Source organism: Stylophora pistillata, chromosome 9 (genome assembly GCF_964205215.1).
Source record: "Stylophora pistillata chromosome 9, jaStyPist1.2, whole genome shotgun sequence".
Lineage (NCBI taxonomy): Eukaryota > Metazoa > Cnidaria > Anthozoa > Scleractinia > Pocilloporidae > Stylophora > Stylophora pistillata.
In genome coordinates, this window is record NC_142527.1 from 29,745,099 (window position 1) to 29,768,776 (window position 23,678).

The 23,678-nt window shown below is 38.6% G+C and overlaps 1 protein-coding gene across 3 annotated transcripts; it reads right to left on the reverse strand.

The window, feature by feature from the left end:
* Positions 1–1,903: 1,903 nt before the first annotated feature.
* LOC111338197 (transmembrane protein 131) lies at positions 1,904–21,949 on the reverse strand. 3 transcript variants are annotated; one of them, XM_022944635.2, is made up of 31 exons: positions 21,622–21,949; positions 21,403–21,455; positions 21,076–21,101; positions 20,050–20,109; positions 18,821–18,944; positions 18,595–18,708; positions 18,070–18,192; positions 17,053–17,133; positions 16,411–16,564; positions 16,092–16,148; positions 15,796–15,857; positions 15,641–15,688; positions 14,915–14,972; positions 13,612–13,720; positions 12,971–13,124; positions 12,707–12,877; positions 12,221–12,325; positions 11,863–12,015; positions 11,648–11,752; positions 11,447–11,533; positions 10,788–10,937; positions 10,540–10,606; positions 9,911–10,025; positions 9,496–9,735; positions 9,308–9,371; positions 9,028–9,170; positions 7,716–7,855; positions 7,175–7,370; positions 6,469–6,807; positions 4,513–5,906; positions 1,904–4,218 (listed from the first exon to the last, which is right to left on the reverse strand). In XM_022944635.2, the coding sequence occupies exons 1-31, from the start codon at positions 21,722–21,724 to the stop codon at positions 3,302–3,304; spliced, it is 5,712 nt and encodes a 1,903-aa protein (XP_022800370.2). In that variant the 5' UTR covers positions 21,725–21,949; the 3' UTR covers positions 1,904–3,301. The 3 variants fall into 3 exon arrangements, with proteins under 3 accessions (XP_022800370.2, XP_088589227.1, XP_088589228.1); XM_088733101.1 differs by lacking the exon at positions 11,447–11,533; XM_088733102.1 differs by lacking the exons at positions 21,076–21,101; positions 21,403–21,455; positions 21,622–21,949 and adding an exon at positions 20,801–20,972.
* Positions 21,950–23,678: the final 1,729 nt, after the last annotated feature.

The window sequence follows — 23,678 nt, forward strand, 5'->3', positions numbered from 1 at the left end:
CGTATCATCTACATATTTTATACAATCACTGGCTGATGGTACTTTCAAATCGTTTATCATAATCAAGAATAGCCACGGTCCCAATTTTGTTCACTGCGGTACTCCTACTCGGACCGATCCCCACTCTGAGAGACAATCATGTGCAAGTTTGACCCTTTGTTTCCTATCTTTAAGAAAGGCTATTTTTTATCCAATTAATGATGTGAGGGTTGATGTTGTAGGTCGAGAGTTTCGATAGCAAGAGGCTCTGATCTATCAGATCGAAGGCTTTTCTATATAGTCCAACGCAAAGATCCGCACGGTGTTCCCCGTTCCGTCTGTTGCTTGCGCCCAATTGTGCATCAGATTTATCAATGCGTGCGCAGTGGACGATCCTGGAAAACACCCAAATCGATCGGGTTCCAGGCGTTTCAGAAGTGCTGGTTTCACATGTTCATGGACGACGTAGTGCTCGGCAATTTTGGACAACGTTGGTGTCAATGAAATAGGTCTCAAATCTTTCGCTGCATCCTCAACTATCTTTGTTTTGGGAAGAGGGGTGATGTTTGCACATTTCCAAATGTCCGGTAAAGTCCCTAGACAAATAGAGGAATTGATGATACAACGAAGGGGTTGAGCGAGCTCAGGAGCGAAGTCACGCAAGACCCAGTTTGGGATATTATCTGGGCCCCCAGCTTTGGAGGAGATAACCGTACTAAGGCATTTGAAGGTAGCTTCCAGTGAAATAATGGGAGTTTTAAAACCTTCAGTGCTCACAGTTTCGATATTATCTAAAAGTGAGTCAAACGAAGCTTGAGGTTCTAGCAGAGCTGTATTGATTTCATTAGCCAAGATCTTAAGGTTGATTGAGGTAGCTGGTTTACTTGCTAGGAGCTGATTTGCGACACTTGTAGATGTTTTGTTCATTCCACATAACCGCCTACATTCGGACCACCACATTTTGGGATTGTTTTCGGTCAAAACGCTGACTTTCGTGTTGTAAGAAGAGCGTTTGCAGAGCTTCCGTTCCCTGTTTACTTTGTTCCGGTAGTAGTGGAACAATGGTTTGTTGTCTTGGTAATATGCTCTTTGACGGTGTGCTATAAGTGCCTTGAGTTTGGGTGAAATCCATGGCGCGTCGTTTCGGTGGAACTTAACTCACTTTTTGGGAAGGATAGAATCTAACCCTATGTGAATTAGGTGACTGAAGTGAGCATAGTGTTCTTGGACGCTATCTATAGTGTCGAATAATGACCGGTCGAACCTCGTCATATAACTACCAAAAGCCTGTTTGGACTCGACGTTCACAGCACGTGTAGTAACCGCTCTGTTTGCAGGAATATTGGCCTTCGATCTAATGTTGAATACGCGCCCTCTATCTTTTGGCAGTCTTCTAGTTTACTACTCATTAATGTTAAACGCTTTATGTTTCACTGGTTTTTTCACATTTTCTCCATATCAGGCTGGTTTTGCTGTCAAAACACTCTTCTTTATAAATTAACCCAGTTACCGTCCATCATAATCAAGGGTTCTCTGTAAGTAACTTGACAAACTTCTGTTAAGCTCAACCTGTAGCCTGGTATCGATATCCACATGTTGAAGCTTGAGATGAGCGAGTAGACTTACCTTCTTTCCTTTCGATTTCTTTTTACAATTTCGATGTTTCTGCGTTCAAAAATAAGACGCAGTTCTTTTCCTTTTAAAAGTTTATTTCAATGAGGCAGAATTTACGCAATCGGCCTTTCTTCTACTAACCTCCGCAACAAATAAATTAATCCTTTGAATTTCGCTGACGCAGTGCAATTACCAATGAACTTGAAACTGGTAAAGCGTAAATTGCATCTCTCATAAGGCAAGCTTTGCAAGTTTTTAAAACATGGGGAAAAGCAGGAAAAGGTTACAAACAAAAGAACAGGCAGACGAATTCTTAACCTCTGATCGTACAAAACTTTATTTAGCAATAATTCTTATAAAATCCTCTACAGTACAAAATGTTGACAGCGTAAAAACGACCCAAATAACTCACTTTGCACTCACATTTACTCTTTTTTAATATCAAAATGTCTGGAAAACAATAAATAACGGGGTCTTCTTATAAATAACAGTACAGCGGTCTTATTAAGACTGCGGCAAGCATATTAGCGCGCCGTCACAAACCCAAGTCACCAGGCTTCCTCTTCGCCAACTCAAACCAGCAGAGAAGAGGGAGGCCTGGTACTCGGGTTACGCTGGTTTGGAGTAAGCATCTATATGCCACTGACTTGAGATGTAATTAACGCGTTTTAAACTGCTCACTTTTCTGTGGTCGAAATAATGAACAAATGAAGCCAGCATCATGTTCCTGTACCCAACAGTTACAAGCTAATAAACCCGCATACCACCTATGCCACAGCCGGGAAACTCTGTCGGTCGCACACCCCGTTCAGTTTTGAAACACAGGAACACTTTGGAGAAAACTGGAAACCCATCAGGAAGCACTGGGACACCAACTATTTTATGTGGTAATTTCAAACGTGTACACCCTTCCCCACCTATCACTTAGTCAACAACCATGCGCATCATCCAGAAAAAATAAGAGAAAAAAAAGGATTTCCGATCGTTTCCTAACACCCTTATATGGAACTTCGGCGCATGAAACATACCAAATGTAAAAAATTCTCGCAAGTGATGATCAACTCCAGAATCAAACTCGCTACCTAGCAGAGAAATAAGATCTTATCCTTTGACTAGTTCCGCCCTTTTCTATCTGATCATGACATTGAATTTCTCAATATGAGTAAAACTAAGTCACTGAGATAAAGATGAACTTTACCACTGTGAAACAATAAAGTAGGTACTCGGAAGAGTTCACAGACGCCTTCGAAAATCTCTATATTCAGATAAACGGAACGGGAAGGTGTTAATAAATAACAGGAAGGAAATGAAATCGTTTAAATAGAGGAAAACGTCGAAGTAGATCTTAAACAGCCACGTCCCGATGTTTGGATCTTTTTTTGGGACTTGCAGAACTGCCTTCAACTTGAAACAAACAACAAAATATCAATTCGGTAAGATAGGAAAAAAAAAAAAAAAAGAAGATGATTGCAGCTTATATGAGCTTAAAAAAGTTTACGATAGAGAAGATTACAACCGATTAAAAAGACGAATTTGAAAAAAAGATGAAGTTTGCAAGATACACAAACCGTGACGCAGTTGCTTTTAAGTAAACATTTAACCTCTGAACACTTTTCCAACGAAAAGATTCCATAGGAACAGAGCATTAAGTTAAATCAAAGCTTTTTCCAAATCGTTGCAAAGGAGACTCTTACAGAAAGGCGTCCAATCATTCTGATGTAGAGGACCAAGTAGATGCCGTACTAGTGGGGTTCCAGATACCGCCACCAAAGGAACCCAATGGATCAAATGTTGGTGTTGAATCTTGGTTGGACTGTGGCTGCACTGAGTAGGAAACAAAAGAAACCGGACTTGAAGTAGGCAAGGACTCTCCAGCAGAAGCTGATCCAAGGTATCCACCGCCCCAGATCGAAGAGACATCAGATGGTGGGGTCCAACTAACTTCTTGGGTGCTGAACGGTGACTCTGGTCCCACGCCAGCCCCTTCACTAGACCAGTTTGGCATTTGACTAAACAATGCATCCACAGCATCTGCCTCGGAGCTTGGAGGTTGCCCGGGAGACGAGGTCGGTGGCCTGTAGACGGACCATCCATCACTGTCTTGAGGGGAGTTGCCTACATCCCATATCTCAGCCATGGTCTTATTACTTGACACTACGCCGCTGTTAGTATTGCTGGCATCTAGGAAGTTTACCCAGTTGTTGGAAAGTCGAGAGCCCTTTCCAGGAAACTGCTCCTCAGAAGAACGAGAACAAGAACTGAAGAGACTGTCAGGGTTGTGGTAACATTGCTCACTACTGTTCCAATAGGGGACATGTTCGGCGGGGAGGCCTCGATTGCGTGTGGCACTGTTGTCGGACAGTCCAAAATCACTTAAGTCCAATGGACGAGCCTTCTCTTCTCCAACAGATGCTTGTTTCTTTACGCCTCTTCGGATAAATGACTGGCTGTCCCTCAGAGATGGCCTGTGTTGGGGCAGGTAGTGCGAGGATGTTGCCATCCTGTCAGTCCTCTCTCTGACCGGGCCACGTGGGGTCAAATGTGAGTCAACAGACATAGACCAAGGGTTTCGCCTCAGACTGGACAAGCCAAGGTCTTCGCCAGATTTGCTGGACTTCCTGGAGCCTGCAAATTAATTAAATAAAATATAAAAACAATAAAGGTATTTTAAGGAATCAAAATGAAGCTTAGTACTCCACGTTTGGTTCAGAAAGTTTGTCCATCTTGTCGCAGTAATCATCTTACCCAATGTCGCTGGAAACTCACGGAGTTGAGAAGATCATCGATAGTAAAATCTCACAATCGATCACACCATCTGGTGGTAACACAATGAAGCGAAAAGAGGCTGATTCACAGAATTTTTTAACACCCTTTTGGTCTAGTAAAACTGTTAAACTCAAGCTGGTTAGAACATCATACCTGTTGAGGACCACGATGGACCAACGCTACCCTCTAGAGAAAGTGATTTAGTGGTTTTGACACGTGCCTTGTTTCCCTTCATCATCGAGGTCTTGAGCTGCTCCATACCGTTTGAACCATCACTGCTGACAATGCTGCTGTAGCTACTGCTCCGGCTGCTGCCGCTCAGTAGGGTTGGAGAGATTGGAGGTGGAGAATCCGACAAAGCTGGCGATAGGGTGGAAGACTTGGTGTAAGCCTTCCTCTTATTAGGCTCCTGCTCGTCAAAGCTATTCTCTTTGGAGGATGCCTGCATATTCTTGTTGAGTGCTGAGACCACTGCAGCGGCGATGGCATGGGGAGATGTTGGACTGTCAGGACTGCATGGATTACTCTGGCTCTTACTGTTGTGTGCGTTGCACTGACTCTTCCCTTGAACCTCCAGGAGCTTAGGTCGAGCAGTTCCAGTTGCCGGTTGTGTTTCTTTCTTACCCTTGCTACTTGCATTTTCCGGAGTGACTTGGTTTTTTCGTCCCTTCACTCTGTCCCTTGAGGTGTCTTGCGCTGATTCACCTGTATGATTCGACTGCTTGGCATTATTCTGTGGTTGTTCTTTCAGTTGTGTGTCAGTTGGCGGATTGCCATTCCGTAATTTGTTGTCTTTTGAAGGTTGTTGTATTTTAACCTCGGGTACAGACTTGTCTGAGGAGCCATCGCTGCAGCTATCATCTGACAAAGCGCCTTCATCGTCCTTTCCTTTGGCTGCAGTATTTTCCTTCACCTTTACCTTCTTGTCTTTTCCCTCTTTCTTGCTGACAAGTTTGGTTTTTCGTTTTTGCTTTCCTTTCGACTCCTTTAAGTCTCTTTTGGGTGCTGATTCGCATTTGTTAGGGATTACCACACTAATAATTTCGTCATTTAAACCTTCGGGAATTGATTTACCCTTATCTTCCGTTTTCCTATTTTCTTCGCATACTCTCTGTTCGGATTTCCTCGGTTCAACGACCTTCCGCGTTGCATTTGCCACCGTTTCTGCCGAACCCTTTCCCCGATTATCCACAGTACCTTTAGGTTTATTCTCCTTTCCCAAAGAACACGTTTTGCTTTCTAGAGGAAGACTGGATGCCTTGATGGCACGAGTATCCGCGTTTTCTGTCGCATTCGGCTGAGTTTTAACCGCTGTTATTTCAGTCCTAGTATTTCTATTTCTCATTACATTATTCTCTTGCCGTGACGTGCAGGCTGTAACAGTTTTTATGTTGTTATTTGTTGGTAAAGTATTGGCCAAGCTTGTTGTCACGTTGTCACAACTAGATGGCCTCTCACTTGACACGGGTGTAGTTTCTCTGCTTTCTCTCTGCTGATCGCGTCTGCTCCTCTTTTGACTACCTACTTGTTCCTCTCTGGCAGGAATTCTGCGGACACGAGGCGAGTAAAAAGATGTTAACGTAATAAGAAATTTGGCCTCTCACTTGACGCTTTCAACAATATGAGCATTTATGGTTCACATTTTAAACAAAATCCTAACTTTGTAGAATATCCCTCTCAGTAAGTACCGGAAGACTATGCAAATCACTAAAAGCGTCACGTTTTCCAATCGCGCCAAAGCAAGACATTTCAGGGAAATACCAAATAAAAAAACAAAAAAAATATTGCATCTTATTAGTGTAAATTATTTTTACTATTATTTCGTACGCTATCGGAATCACGGAAAAGTTACAAGACTTGTGAACTTTTTTTTTCCTTTTTGAAGGGGTGGATACACAATGGATGGCCAAACATCGTATTTCTTGGAAATCTCTGACTCTTTTACAGTTTAGGGAGTGCACAACAACCTCTTTTCACCAGTATGTCGGAATCAAATCCGTAATGTCATTAACCGTATATTTTCGTGTTTATTTACATTATAATGAGAATCTGATTGAAAGTATCAAAAAGGCTCTTTTAATAAACACCACAAAGAAGACCTCGACTCACTTGTTCTTCTTTACTCCAGCTATGGCATTCAAATCAAATATCGGCCCACGCTCTTCTTGTTTCATCTGCAGTAGTTGCATTTCAGGATGTGACAGGAACACGAGCCTACGTGCCTCAGCGTAAGCGGCAATCATGACAGCTAAGAAGACCACGCCCATGAGGACAACAGCCACGACTTGGACTACAGGTTCCCAGGAATTGCGACCCAAAGCCGAAGAACACAGGGGAAGAAGGTGGGTAGGAATTGTTGCAACCAGAGTGAATTCCATCACTGGACCGACGGTGGTTTTCACCTCTAATTTCCGTGTCACTCTTGACATCGAAAAATCTGGCGTAAACCTGAAAAACAAAGTTGTTATTCCTTGAATAGAGATCTTCCAAATCAAACATTTGAAATAGATGTAGCTGAAAAACGAAACAGAAATGGGATGTGGCTCCGCGGGATCAGCAAATCAAGTTGTTTTTGTGTCTCCTCTTCAAATACTTTTTCACTTATTTCATACGCTATGACTGTCTTCTTATGAAACCAAAGAGCAGTTCAATACCGTAAAATGCAATATGAGGAGACTGAATCAGACTCATAGAAAGTAGTATAGTAAATTTCCATTTTCTTAAGTAAACATAGAATCTTACATTGTACACCTGAAAGTTTGCTTTATGTCACAAATTTACGAACTTCGCGTCACAAAACACGATTATAGCTTACGTGATTTCAATCTTGCGTGATGTGTTTGGTTTAAGGATGAATGACTTGCAGTTCATGATTTTAAAACCGTATCCTTCACACTCGTAGCCATTGATACTGAGCGAGCTGATGAACATGGAGAGCTGACCAGGATTAGTTGCTGTAACTGTTTTCATTACTGATAAGGACTGCAGGGATCGGGTTCGAGGGGCCGCTTCTGGCATAAGAAAAACAGATTTATTTTAAACATTTGTGATCAGATTCCCTGGCTGGGAACACAGAGCGCAAGTTTTCCTCGCCAAATCTAAAGAATATTTGTGCGGCCCTTTTTTCCAAAAACCTGTATGTTCTTGTTCGTTCCTTAACCTATTTCCGTGTCAGTTTTAAAGTTTTAATATCAAATACTAAATGTAAATACTGCGTTTCCCGAAACCGGTAACTACCCAAAGTCTTGGGTAACGGGCCACGGCTCACGCTTATCACGCTTTCTGAAAGGACATGGAAGAGACTACCACACATGCAAAACTGCCTGTGGACGTGTTAACAATAAAAAGGGACTTACTGTGGCAATCTGTCAACTGACTCGGCTTAATTTCAAACAACAGAGTACTTTGGGATCCAGGCCTCTTGCCATTGAGAGTGAACTCTCCCCGGGCTCCTTGACCTTGAACCACTATTCCATCCAAAACTGTAAGGTTATTTCTAGAAACATCCGTGAGTAAATAAGTAAGTAACAAGGATAAACAACAACTCATTAACTCACAGTCAATACTATCACCTCTTGCAGATACAAATAACTTTGTGCAGAGTAAGAAGATAGAAGTAATTCCCTGTACAAACTGTGCTTTGTGCAAGTACTAAGAGAAGCAAGTCAGAAAACGTCACTATTTAATCAAGATAGTTGTCAAATACGGCCTGTCTTGCGACGGCGAAATGAAACTTGAAATTGGATTTAGCATCGGTAAGGTGGCTCCTCGCTCCCTGTTTCCAGGTCGAATCGTAATTTGGAAAGCTGTTCTCCGCGGAAGGAAGGAAAATCCGAAAACCCGGAGAGAAAACCCTCGAAACAAGGATGAACATCAATTGACAACAAACTCGACCCAAATGCGGCACCCAGGGTTCTCCCTAAATTTTTTAGTAGTAGGGGAATAAAATGGAGTAGCCGGCAGAGGAATTTATAACGGCGCGCAAGTGCCTTCCATGCGCCTCTGGCGCGAGGGGGAAGGGGGGGAGGGGAGGATATGGGGGGAGGGAAAAGCCAGGATAAGTGCATTTTGGCACGTGTCTAGAGAGTATGTTGTCTTGTATATGTAGATTGCTTTTCGTCGGTAACCCCTACCTCGCAATCTGAGCCTGTTTAGTTTGCTAAACGTTCGAACGTTCAAACGACGTCTGCAACCAGATTCAAGCGATGGTGTGGCTAAATTGTTGACGAAACTTTCAAGTTTATTACGGTCAACAACATTTGTGGACACTTGGCTCTTTAAAGAAAACTACATTTATTTCGGAATATATTTACCCAAGGGGAAGTAGGCGTCGCAAATGGAAAAGTTGCCGTTGGATGCAAAACAAAGTATTCATTTATTTTTTTTATTATTTGGATCTCAGAAGCCGACGCGCCCAAGACGACTAGCCGGCGATTTTCGCTGGTCGCCGGGGCTTACGGAGATCTCTGGGCACCATATTCACGAGCAGAACCCAGGCCCCACGGTAATGAAGGGTGAGTTCTCTCACCATTGAGCCATCCCTGCTTTCCAAAGGAGAATAGTGTTTCATCTTTCTCAGCAGTAAAATATTGAAAGCAAAGTTTCAATTAAAATATCTGCCGATGAAGCTGGGTCATACATCTCAGCAACTAAAGAAAGAGTGTTTACCTGATGAGAACCACAGATGTTTTGAGTCGTTCATCTTTGGGCTGAAAGTGCACAGGTATCTTGACGACCGCGCGCGGCTTGAGAATAATCAACAGAGTACCGGAGGCGTGTGCTATTTCACTTCCCAGAGTTGACAAGTAGTCCTGAGAGGTAGGTGGTAAATTCTTACTCGTGTTTTGGTGAAGGATACTCTATTTTTAGTAAATAAGTTTTAAAATAGCTGACTCGTTCCATTAAAATCACAATAGGTGTTAAATGGAAAAGCCATAAAGCGGTATACCTCATCTGAAGGTACTGAGAAGGTTGTTTCATCTGGATCAAATCCATATGTTTCTGTATCAAACCTATGAATAAACAAGAATAAACCACAAAATGTAATTGCAATCTCCTTCAATCTCAGTTTCCTTTGAACCAATCAGAAAGCATCGGTGTCAGGAAACCAATGCAAATATATCATTTTGTTATTACCTATCAGCTAGAAGATCCCATACACCCTGCGGGTAAAGCGAAAAAGGCACAATCTGCGCCAAGACAGGAACATCTGCTGGATTTTCCAGCGCGAAGAATTTGACTGAGAAGTTACCAAGGTGGGTTAAAGGAAACTTGACTGGTTTGCCTGATGAAAATGACGGCCATGAAAGACTGGCTTGTGCTGGGATTTGGAATCCCTTAACAACATCTGTATCTATTATAAAAGATAAATTCAATCTGCAAAAACAAAGGCAAGAGAGCGAAGTATAATGTTAGAAATCGTACCCTGGTCTTTTATCACAAGCAAAGGGTCTCTAAGAAGAAAAAGAAAATTCTTAAAACTTCAAACCTAAAATAGGATACACATAAACGCGAAAGAATGTAACACCATACGACGAAAATAGAGACTTGCCTAGTCTTTCCTGATCGTTCTAACGAGGAAAACAACTTTTGGTTTTTCTCTATAAGCTGACTGTCAATTTCCCCAACATTGGAGGGCAGAGTGAGACTTGATAACCACTGTTCACCTGCAGAACAAACATCTTTCAGACTCTACTGGTGGCAACATATATATTCTCTTCCCTGATCCCTAAGCACTACTATTAGTGTTGGTTGGGAGAATCTGAAAGTTTCACTTTTACATTGTGTGACTGTAACTGAAAACCTTTAAGTTTAAATCTTGCATATTAGAATCAGTTTTTAACTATACTATTCTTACTTACAATAGTTTTTAGTCATGGTACTCCTTACATATTGACATTTGCAGTTGTACGACAAATCTAGTTGTTAAAAATATATAATGCATTTTAAATTCTGTATTTTATGGCTATTTTATGTTAGCACATACGTATTTTGAACGAGCTTTCTAGCTCACTGGACGCTACGTGGGTAAATGAACGATTGATTGATTGATTGATCGATTGATTGATTAAGACAATGTACCGTGTTCTTTACTTCTTTGTTACGTTTCCCAGAAAAAAATGATATTTTAATCAAAGAAATTAGATCTTGGAGGAAAAGAAAAATCATTTTACGTCTTACTTGAGTGTATTCCAGTGTGGCAGAGGTTTTTACAGCCTTTGGAAGGGTCATAAAATATCTGTCCAACCTAAGAAAAAGTGGGCGAATTTTCACTAACGCAGCTAACGACAAGATCAACATAATTCTACCAAATGCGCATCCTTATCTTTTTAAATCGGTGCTGTCTTCATTGAAATCTTGTGCCGCCATAGATTTCTGTGCTTTTAAAACAATTCGTGTATATTTAGTTTTACAGAAGATCTACTAACCTCAACTCTCTCATTGGCGAGTAATTGAACCTCTGAACTCACAGGCTTGAATGAAAATTGATCACTATACAGATGAGGCTTCACAGAAACTAGCTTCAAGTTATTGGAAAATGAACTAAGCAGAGTTAGGGTGTAATTTACAATTTGACCCTGAAAAACAAGAACATGTGATCAGTTTAGAACTCAAAATCACAGGAACTTGATCAATTTTCACTTGCATTGCATTGTGGGCCTTTAGCGTAGACAGGATTGAAATGCTTTTGCTCGTCTCTGCTCCACGGTTGACCTAGAAAACTTGTGCCATGTTTCAAAAACACGGGAGAAAAAAAAAAAAAGGAAAAAGAAAACCTAACAGCATTGTTCACCTGCAGTACCTTGTGCTTCAGGCAGCTGGCATATTCTTACTTAGATATCCCTGTGATTCTTTGTGGCATTTTCCTTTGCTCCGATTTACGGTTGCAATTTTATTGGTTTTGGTGTTACCACACTCAATCAAAATAACCTGTATTTTCCGCTTAAAATCTTGTTACCAACAAATGAAGAAGCTAATTACCAATCACTAATAAGAACTGCACTCTCCAAAAACAAACACTTTGATCTCTCTACATGCCAGAACTGCTTTAACTTGTATTATCCACAATAAGAAGCTAGTTACTTACTGGAAACCCAGGCTCAAAAATTACCGACGTTGGAGAGGAAATTATTTTCCCATCCATTGACTTCAGGTTAAGAGGAATATGTAATGTCTAAAATTGAAAACACAATACGTCATTTCCTACTCCATGTTCTCTCAAGGAAAGGCAGTGTAATCACCAATGAAAACATTAAAGGAAAAGCAGTTAAACCAGTGATTCTCTCACTTCATAATCTGTTTCCATTTCTATCTCCCCAATGTATTGTCCCTCTCTCTTGGGAACAGCTGCCTCTACACTAAAATATGCCACAAAGCCAGGTTTAATGTGCACCTGAAATCAAGAAAAAGTGTAAATAATTCAACCACTAATATCAGCTAGCCATGGTTACTAAAAAAAAAAAAAAAAAAAAAAAAAAAAAGTTGCCTGATTGGTATTTTTACCTTGCCATCTTCTGCCTGGCCATTCACAGGCTGATCCATGGTATTTGATACACTTTGATTCCCTTTAAATAACTTGCTGTCATTACTAGATTTAATCTCTAAAAGTTTTAATCTTGCAAACTGGATATTACATTCTATTCTGTAAATAGTGACCTGTGGAAAATAAAATAAGATCTTAATAAGCTGTACAATGCAGATATTTCCTGTTGGTTTCAACCACAGATCTTTTTTGTGCCAAATGACAAAACAATAGCTTAGGTTGGGGAGAGAGGTCGTGTGAGGGACACCACAATGAACCTAGCCCCTGCAACATAAAAGGATACTTTTAGTAGAAGGTTCCTTTTAAGTCCTGACATACCTCTATTGGATTATTGTTGATGATTTTGAGAAGTTTTGTTCTATTCTCCCCAGTTCCTACAGTGCCATAATCAACAACATCTTCCTCCAAACCATCCACAACATACTGCAACAAAGAGACCAAGCAAGTGTCAAAAACCCAAGAAAACTAGAATACTTATGTCTCTGGTCATCTATAAACTCTTTGGTAATGACATGAGTGCCTCTTGACACTCTAACTTACAACTTGACTGACTACCTGTCTGTTTATTGTTCATTTTCTCCTCTGCATCTCTGTAAATCAGTCAGTCAGTCAGTAACTGTACAACTGTCTGAATATCCATCTTTCTATACATCTGGGCTATGATCAAGCTAACACAAATACCTTTCACATCAGTCAAATCAGCTTTCAATCTAATTGCACAGTCATATTCATTACATCTATTGGCAATTTTTCATGATACCAAAGGAAGGGTGTCTTAGGTAACTAACAACAAACTCTGCTGACCTTGAGCTTGCCATCAAAACAGTGAATAGGGACTGTAAAAATAGAAGCATTTGTGTACACTCTAAGAATGGTAGAGAAAGCCATATCAGAGCCATTAGCAAGGAACTCGACATGGAATGGTGACACTGTGCTTTGAGGTGGTATCATGGCTGGCTTAGTAAAATTTATAATCTGTGGGGGAGAAAAATATACATGTGTGTGAAACAAATTATTTGTTTTATTTTATAGATTTATTTGTGAAAGCAAGAGGAGAGCTATACTTACAGAAAATACATTTTCCATCTCAGCAGGAAAGGTGGCATCATAAATAACCATTGTGAAACTAAACGTATTTGTGATTGGGAGTTCCCTTGAAACTGGAACAAAAGGAGGCTTTCCTACAAAGAATCTTGTCTTGCTAACAGAATATGCAATGGTCCTGAAATTCAACCAGGAGACAAAAAGAAAAACACATTAAAGATGTTTTAGTTAAAAAAAAAGTTGAAATTTCTGGTAGGCCACCATTACAAGTAGACAGTATTGACATCTCAACCTATGGCTAAAAAAGTCTGGGGAATATTTCTTTCTTATAAAGGGCATCAAGAGTAATGACAAAAGGTCAAAGACTCAAATCAGTGAGAAGAATTCATAATTCCAAAGTTTAACACTCCAGTAATCAGTTTTTCTAAACTACAGTTTTTTGTTGACTGTATATATGTACCTCAGACAACAAAGCATGCTTTACTGTTTTTACAATTGAGATAAACCTTTCAAGATTTGATAAGTAATTTTCAATTCAATCTGGAAACATTTTAGTTGCAGCCTACAAGTTTCTTTCATCACCTATTTGCTGGTTTAAGGCTTAAAATCCCTGATGGGCAAGAGAGAGTTAACTGCTACATCACAATACAACTTTTTCAACTCACCCCTGAAGTATATTAACTTGATAAGGTATCTCTAATCTAGGAGAGATTTTGCTGTTTGTTTTTATAACAACCTTTCCAGTTGTTTGTCTACTCCTTTTAACATGGATAGCTGTTGGGGAAAAAACAAAACAATTGTAAAAAATGATACTGCATTGCATGCTGCATAAAAACTCTCAACTGTCAGCATTTAGGATGAGAATATATACAGTTTGCAGCTTGCTTGATATTCAGCTTGTTAAATAAACTTTCCTTGATAATTTTTGGTATTGGACACTAGTGGCCCATTTTAGTTTTTGGACATTAATAGCCAATTTTGGATTTTGGACACTAGTGGCCCATTTTAGTTTTTGGACATTAATAGCCAATTTTGGATTTTGGACACTAGTGGTCAATTTTGGATTTTGAACATTAGTGGCCCATTTTTGATATTGGACAGTAGCGGCTGATTTTTGGTACTGGACACTAGTCACCAATTTTGGATTTGGGACAGTAGTGGCTGATTTTTGGTATTGGACACTAGTCACCAATCTTGGATTTGGGACAGTAGTGGCTGATTTTTGGTATTGGACACTAGTCACCAATTTTGGAATTGGGACAGTAGTGGCTGATTTTTGGTACTGGACACTAGTCATCAATTTTGGATTTGGGACAGTAGTGGCTGATTTTTGGTACTGGACACTAGTCACCAATTTTGGATTTGGGACAGTAGTGGCTGATTTTTGGTATTGGACACTAGTCACCAATTTTGGATTTGGGACAGTAGTGGCTGATTTTTGGTACTGGACACTAGTCACCAATTTTGGATTTGGGACAGTAGTGGCTGATTTTTGGTATTGGACACTAGTCATCAATTTTGGATTTGGGACAGTAGTGGCTGATTTTTGGTACTGGACACTAGTCACCAATTTTGGATTTGGGACAGTAGTGGCTGATTTTTGGTACTGGACACTAGTCACCAATTTTGGATTTGGGACACTAGTGGCTGATTTTAAATTTGGAACACTACTGGCCGATTTCTGATTTTGGACAATAGTAGCCAATTTTTGATTTTGGACACTAGTAGCTGATTTCCTATTTGGCCACTGGTGGCCAATTTCGGATTTAGGACACAAGTAGCTGATTTCTGATTTTGAACACCACTGGCTGATTTTGGATTTTGGACCCTTGTAGCCAATTTCCGATTTTAGACACATGTCAATTTTGATTTTTGGACACTAATGGCCTCCACCAGCAATGACTATATACTCAGGATTATCATTGAAGCAAGCACTCAAAGACTAATTCTAGATCACTGCTATCCTACCAGAATAAGTTGCAGTCGCGACTTTGATGTATTTTGATCCTGGCTTCAAGAGTATAGGCTAAGTATCAAGATAATTTGCTAGTTAGTTGTCTAGGTAGTTACTTATCCTATTTGTTATAGAATTAACTTTTTATTATAATTATTTATTGATGCAGTTGGCTTGAAGATATTAGCACCTGAGTGCTACACTGTAAATTTGAGGGTAAATAAAGTTTATTGATTGATTGATTGAAGGACTCCTTTAAACCAACAAACTACTCACTACCTTCCTAGATTTACAGCATAGCCTACAAAAATTTATTGCAAGGAGACAAAAACATTGGTACTTAAATCAATTAACTGCTTAATAACTAAGGCTCAGTTGATATCTTTTGCTCTGACGAAGGGCTTACACTTAATCACCAGCTTCACAAACTCTTCACCCTTTCACACCCAAGATTTGACTTTTAATTCTCCCCCCAAGCTGCTAAACATTTCCTTGTAATGTGGTTATGAGAAGTTGGGGTTGGTCAAAATAACAACTTCTACCCAATGTGTTTGGGTATTCTCATTACCTGTTTACTGGACAATGTGTGGATGTTAGTGAGAGAAGTTACATGTTCAACACTTCTGGGAGTTCAAGGGTTAACAGTGGCCAATTTATATTACCAACTCAGCTGATACAACCAAATTATCAATTATTATTATCAAATTATTAACCATAAATTACAACTGTTTAGTACTCACAGTGAAATTAATGGACAGCGCACTGTTTGTTGGTTCTACAGATATTCCCTGAAAAAGGACAAAAAATATTGAGATTACAAATATACCAATGCTGAATAGTGCTGAATTTGTTATTGCTTTGGTAAAACAAATGATAGTAAAAGCTACTTTGATACCGATATATGAACTTGCTTGTGACCAGCATTTAGCAGATACAATCCAATACTTTTAGGTTCATCTGTGAAAAAAAAAAAGGAAAATCATTAAATGTCACTATTTGTTAAGAATTACATGTACTATCTTATTGATCTAATTGAAAGATCTTTCAGTCCCCCTAAAACTTAACTATTATATCAAACAATCAATTTATACAGAACTTTTGCTGGATCCCTGTAGCTTTTTATTGTCTTTTTTCTTTCAACAGTTATGTTTAATAACAGATGCATTCACCAATTATCAAACACTAACGTACCCATTGTTCTAAGAGTTCCAAAGTCTAACATGTCAGTGGAGGTGAACAAGCCAGGAGCTGTTGAAGAAAAAAAAATTATTTGTCAGTACTTGCTTCTGTCCAAGGGAGGGATTTTAATTTCTCCTTAAAATATCAGAACAGTTTAAGTTAAAAATACTTTTAATCATTCATGATTTTCTTGTTCCAGTTTAAATTCCATCTCTGGACAACTGTCTGAACTCTAGCAATGTACATAAAGAAAGCTACACACATAAAAACAATGAATAATGCAAGAAATAGACCTGAGATTTTCATCACTCAGACATCCACAATGTTGTACCTGTTGTAACTTCTACTTCTATAGGTAAAATAAGCAGCTCCTGAAGGGGTGCTGGTTGGCTTGCTTTAATGCGAATGAAAGCTGTGTGATTTGAAGCAACTCTTCCAACAAAGCTAACTCGCATAAGTGCTTTAGTTTCGTAGGGTGGAATTTCCTGTAAGACATTGTTGCAAAGTTCTTTAGGAAAACATACAATATAAAACCTTGGTTATCCAGACCTCAATTATCCAGATTTATTGATTACTTGAACTCAATTCTGTGGTCCCATTTTTTATGAATATCAATCAATCTGAAGCTGTTGAATATTTTAGGCAGTGTTTTAACATGGCTGGAAAGACAGAACAATATTGACAATATTCAATTAACTCTGCTGCTTTAAAGAATAATGGAATTAGCAAAATTAAAAGTGGCTGTGGTAGCTTCAAAGAATGAGTAATCTCTTTTTAAGCTGCTTGGTTTTTTTTTTTTTTTTTTGGCTCATTAATATGCATTTTTTTTTATCACTCAGACACTTCAAGCCTGTCCCCACAAGTGCAGACAATCAAGGTTCATCTGTACTGCTGGATGGACTTGTCTTAATTGTATGAAAAGAAAAGCAATCTGGTAGATCCAACTAGAGGGGAAGCGGGTTCAAACACATACCCAGTGTTTTTGTGGTGCTTCCTCTAAACCAGAAGGAAGTTCTAAATGCAAATCGCCTCCACTAGAGTACATCTCTATTACCTACAAACAAATGATACAAGGATAGAACAGCATAAAGAAATGAAATATGAATATAAACATTATCTTTTGAATACGTTAACTAATAGTTTATCCAGTGGTCGAATATCACGGTCCTGACTTTAAAAACCTAGTCTTCTTTCCAAACAAAAAATAAAATGGAACAACAACCAAGGCGATAACCTGCAACAAGGATATTCATGAGGCAGCTTTTAACTTAATGTCTCTGAAATATTTAGTTGCCTCCAAACTAAGGAAGTTTCACATGGAAACAGCAGCCTATGTAAAAATTTTTTTTCATCTTGATACATCGCATTCTGATGAACTCAAATTTATACTTCAAAAAATTTGAGTTCATCAAAATGTTTATAAAATAACTGAGATACATTGAGTATTCTGATTGGTCAAAAAGCTAATGTTTATTGCACCAGTAAACCCATAGAGAATTGAAGTTTACTAAACAAAACCAACAGACTGCCCTTTCTAGCAATTTAGCAAGAGAAAAAAAATAGTGTAGGATATTGGGAAAACAAGGGAAAAGGTTGTAAATAAACAACTGGGATTTACAAACTTTTCTACAGAGCTCATTGTTTCTTGAATTTCATTCATTAAACATGAAACTACCAGAGTATAATACAATACAATACAACGTTCTTTATTTCAAGAGGGTAAATACATCATTAACCCGGTAAAGAGTTTTCTATCACATGGCCCTCTGTAAATAAACCCACCCATCCCACCCCAGGGGAGGACATCCATCACACAGTAATCTCATGAGTGGGAAATTAACATCTCCTACCCCCAACCCTGCAGGAGATGGGACCTCCATTTATTCATTCCTATCCGAGAAGACTAGAATATCTAACCATTTCTTGATGTTATAGAAAGGCAGCAAATTCTTCTCAATTATTTTAAGACCCTGACTGTACATGTAGTTACCTGTAAAGGTGAGTCATATGGATTATGCATATTAATAATTGTAGAAAAACTATAGTTTAATGGGACTCTTGCTCCTAGGAAAGGACGCAATCTGTATGGATTGGGAAGTCCCACACCAAATACCTGAAATAATAGCAAATAAACACATTACAAAAAGTATATTTACTTACAATCTTCCATTGTCATCAATATCTTAAAAGGATTTCAATGTAATGTAGATTATAGCAAGACTCAAGAGACCCACTTAATGCTCATCCCAGACCAATGTCTGTTGTCATGGAAATAAATCAGGATTAATATTCAGGAATACCTCATCCAACTTGGCTCCTAGATATGGAGCATTTTTTTTTCCATGCAGCAATATCAAACCTAAGTTTTTTGATGACCACAGGCAAACTCTCAAGGATATCAATATAAATTCCTTCAAAACTTATTAATAGGATCTTCCATGACTTCAAAGACTGTGATAACTAGGGTTATTCATAAAGGATTACTGAATGTATATAACCAGCTTTTATAGTCTACCTGATAAGGATAAACTCCTTTAGAGGTGTGAATAAATAATGTGTTTTCTACATTTCCAACTAGTCTTGCTAGAAACACTATTTCAAATGTGGTATTTCCTAAAGGATAAACTACCTGAAAAGAAAAACACAAAAACAACAGCACCATTAATAACATAACTCTGAAAAATTTATAAGCAGGTTTTTGGATGCAGTAACTATGGTGTCTAGATTTGGTGATAACTTACTTTTGATTGAAAAAAGGAAGCATGGAAATGTGCAGTGCTACCAGATATAGATTGCAGTTGAAGATTCTGCTCTGTGTGTGGGTTTATCACAGATACTGTTCGTATACTTGGCATACCCACTGATCTGAAATGACAAATTAAATCATAAATGAGTGAAGGCCTCTCCAGAAACCAAACAAGCCTAAATCATACTTTATTGGGTGCTCATAGGAGAGAGCTAGCCATCATGAAGCCTTAGTTTCTCCTCTCAAACCCAGTTACAAGTGAGAAAAAACATACCAGTGCATGTTCTTATCTTTTAGTCTTCAAATAATAAAAATCTCTAACATCTCCCTTAAAAACAGTAACCATTAGATCTAAAGGTTATACTCTGAGAGGAAAGAATGGGCCTGAGAGCTTTTGACCGAGATATCCCACCAAACTATTACGAAAGTGTATACTTCTTACTTCACCACTAAAAACAAAAATAAGTTTCCTTTGGTACTCAGATTATGTTAGAGCACAGCCCCATCGATCTGTACAATTCTGTTCAGCATGCCAAACAAGTCGCCCTGACAGTTAAGTTAACAACCTCATTTATGCCTCATGGGAGCCTCAGGTAACTTTAGATGGTAAAATATCAAAGCACCAATTTCACCATGAAATGGTTTTCTTCAATACTGGTTGTCAACTCTACATTTATTTATGTACTCAATAGAAAAGAGCAAAATACAATTTAAAGTCTTTCCCCATGACTGAAAATGACAGGTAAAATCCCTTTATAATAGTTTTTACCATGTGTTGGTTTAAACCCATTCCTTACTAACATTTAGAATGAAAAAGAAACCCATTTTAATATTGCTGATGTAACTTAATTTTATTCATTTAATACTCAAAGTGAAAAGACTTTTCTTCAATACAAATAATAACAAACACATTCAGGCTACATCAAATGGCCAAAGTCCTGGATCAAATAACATTGCTAAGACATTGTTACCATAGACTTTCATACGAAGAAAAATTGAGATTGCACCAAGATTCAAAGTTCAAAGTTCCAGTAATGAGATGGGCATTCTCGCTGCATATTAGATATGTAGAGTGGAATTTCAATAGTTCAATAGGTGTGAGCTGTCAAATCTGTCACATGCAAAGTTCATGACACATGTAGATTCATACAGTTTCATTTTCACAACATTTATACAAATAAAAACTGTTGTAAATTTAAAGCAATTGTAAAAAGAAGAACTTACTGTTCATGAAAATCTAAGTATGATGGCTCGAAGCGAATATGCCTAATATTGGGTTGTTCTCTGAAATAAAGAATCAAGCAATACAACAGATTAATATACGAAATATTCAATCATAACAATAAGTGAACATGTTTACCATTTTACGGTGAACGGAAGGATTACTACAGCTCAAATTAAAACTGGGAAGTTAAGAAAAATACATATCTTAACGAATTATTCAGTCTTGTTAGTTCAACCAGCTCTTAGACAATTACAGAGATTTTTCACACACTTCCGTGCATTGTTGGCGAACTTTGGATATAACGAGATTTGACCTCAAAGAACTTCAAGGGCTTCTGGCCTCTTTATCGTCATGCTGTTCGATTTAAAGTCATCCTGAATCGCCTTGATATATTCCTGAGTAGTTTACATTGGTAAAAAGAATCGAGCAAATTTACAGGGAGAAATAACTTTAAGAACAACGGTACAAGATAGCGGGACAGTGTGACAGATACAATACCAAATACTGAACCATCACCGAATTCATACGGAAACAAAGGCGTTTTAACATTCATTTTTTGGGGAGATCAGGCTCAAATCGTGTCTTAATAACCCCGACGTGAACTCTAAAAAAATGGATCACTATTTAAACATATTATTGAGAATGAGTACAGAATTATACACCATTGTATCAACGGTAATGGCAGTGATAATATGTTGTCACGTCGAATAAATAACCTGCCAAAACAACTACGCGAATCAAGAGCCTTACTTGCACAAGCACATTACAGCGATGGAATGAACGAACGCAGTCCTAATAAACCCAGTAAACATCTTCGCGGCTTAGTTAAACACTAAAACAATAGGCTGACTGATCCTAAAATAACTGGAGATGAGAAGCCTCGTGTTACGTGGGCGAGCGAGACACTGTTAACCGTACCTGGGGGTGTTGGTTCAGCTATCTTTCCACTCTTATCGCAACAAGAAGAAAAATGGGGATTAACACGTGTTCTAAACTAGAGATCACGTCTTAGTGAACATTCCTACCTTCTGTTGTGGTGAGAGCCATCACCCTGCAAGGATAATAATAAAATTACTGATTATATGCGAAGTGCAAACCGCCACCGAAATTTGACAGACCTCGAACATGAATGCACCATAATCAACCATGATGGAGTTCAAGCTAAGTTCACTTTCATCAAACCAATGAAAACTCCACGCAAACAGTTCACTATAAATTTTCTCGATTTCTGCTTGAATGGCGTTAATTTTTGATGGGACTTAAGTTAAAATGATATGACCATCTTTCGGAGTTTATAGTAGTTCTTTGCACTCAGCTCAACACACCTTTCACTTTTGACAGCGAACCCTTACCTGTACGTGGCTCCCAGAGAACCGCATATCACCCATATCTCCTTGGTATACACCTAAAAATATTCCAGGTAGACGCAATTGACTTACAAACCACAAACTCAAATCATAATTTGGTCATAACCTTGTAAAACTCTTCCGTTGTCACGATGGAGCGACGAGAACAAACGAGGCCTACCAAACGTCAACACAGCCTCTATTCTTTTATTTTACGCCACTTACCAGGTCTAGACATTGGATTGCACTGCATCATACATATCCTATGTGTAACGAGAAAGACTAGGCATATGTAAGCAAATAAAATGACTCCGAGTGCTGCCGCCATATCAGCGGTTCGAAGTCCTAACTTTACCGTGGAATTCTCATACACAAACCAAACTTGCGCAAAATTGGCCTCATGGGATCTGAGTACAGGTGCTTGGCGAGTCACGTGACAAGTGAGAATACATTAGCATAAAAGATTTATGTCATATCGTAAGTACGTGGAAAGTTCTCATTGAACAGTTCGGATCCCCTAAGGTTTTATCATTTCCTAGCTTAGCTCTCAATGTCAGACAAAAGTAATACGCGGGGAACACTCAGTGTTAAGTAACACTTGCGCAGGATGTGATGACGATGAAAGGAATTAGGAAACACGCAATTCATAGCCATCACGGAAACTTCGCACGTAATGTTTACCTAGTCAAAAGGGCTTGGACCCTGACAAGTTTGCTTTTTCTATCAACGAGATGCTTATTTTAGCCTTGGTTCTCCACCTGTCATTGGTTTAAAAGTAAATTATAAGATCTTAAAGGCAAATAAAATAAATATAAATTAATATAATGACATGCCAGCTGCCTTCCTGCGTCAACGAAACAAGATGTTTGTTGAATGTAACAAGGATAATAATTTATTTTTCAAAAGTCACGAGCAAAATCAGAAGACATGTCACTGTCACAGAGTGACGTCTCCACGACAGTCCATCAAGACAAGGGTTTTTAAAAAAAATCCGTTGCGAAACGGAAATGAACTGTGAACAACAACAGCATTTCTGTCATCGCATTATTTGCGACGAAAGTTTATTTTATAATTTCTTTTAAGCTTCCAAAAATCAATTGAGAGATTTTAAATTTTCAAGTGGTTCGATCAAATGATGGTTTACATGAAACAAAAGCAAGCATGGAGACTTATGAATTTCCGAAGTAACAAAAGTTCTATAAATTAATATCTGGTTTTCAGCGTGCGGTAACGAAACAGATATTTCGGGAAATCCTAAAAACATTTAATTTAAGTAAATATTCAAATTTGTCAACAGACTTTAGTCAAAACAACACAACTTATAAATATTTAAATAACCTAAAACTGATCTTCCTCAGAAACTTTTCATATTCTTCGCTCGAAATGGGGTCACGAGAAGTGAAAACCACTCCTAATTTCAGTGAACCAGTTAAACATTAAGTTTATCTTGTTGAATACACTAAGGGCTGTTTTCCATAGATGTCTTGATAGTCCAATTTGTCTCAATTTGATAAGGACAATTACGATCACTCACGAAACTGATAACAGGGCGATGAAAATCCGATCCGATCCGATCGCCCAGGACCGCTTCTGGCTTTCTTTTTCATCATTTCTTTTTATCTTTTTTTTTCTGATTTTTGGTTTGTTTGTTTTTTTTTTTTGTTTTTTTTTAGCTCAGCGCGTTATGATGATCTGTACGTGCTTTCCCTGCTAAAAAAGTGTTGTTATTTTCATGATCTGTGAGGGAAGAATCATTGATCTTAGGCAATGGAAGTATGAAGCAATGCAATAGGAAGTAAAAGTGTACAGGAAATGACAGAGGGGAAATAGAGAAAAGAATGAATTAATGGCTGTGCACGTTTACTAGAGACCACCGAGGACAAAAAAAGGATCAAGTCATACTAGTAACGTATTTGATAAGAACCCACATCAATCCTTTCGACCGTAATTTTCTCTCTCTTTTTTTCAGTCTTTCTTTTCTCTGCTTCTGCCCTTCTCCACTTCTTCATAGTCTATGGGTTTTTGCTTGTATGTTGAGAATTTAATTGTATCCTGAATTTCACTCGTTCCATTAGAGGCGCTGCTAAGTGTGATCTTCACTGGATAGGCTTTAGTCAGGGAGAAGGCATCGGGGAAGGCATTGGGATTTGGGGATTTCCGGTTGTTCTTCATTATCAAAAAGGAGGGGTTTTTCAAAGTTTGGACCTAAGATAACATACATTTTCCCTTGATAGAATGCAATGCATGTTTTCCTGCTTGACCTTCGGAGTTCACCTTTTTTT

Coding starts and splice junctions, on each gene's coding strand:
- LOC111338197 (XM_022944635.2), bottom strand. CDS start 21,724: ATGGCGGCAGCACTCGGAGTCATTTTATTTGCTTACATATGCCTAGTC. Junction 12,326..12,706: donor GTTTTGATGGCAAGCTCAAG/GTCAGCAGAGTT, acceptor TCTTTGTTGCAG/TATGTTGTGGATGGTTTGGA. Junction 10,026..10,539: donor CCACACTGGAATACACTCAA/GTAAGACGTAAA, acceptor TTTGTTCTGCAG/GTGAACAGTGGTTATCAAGT.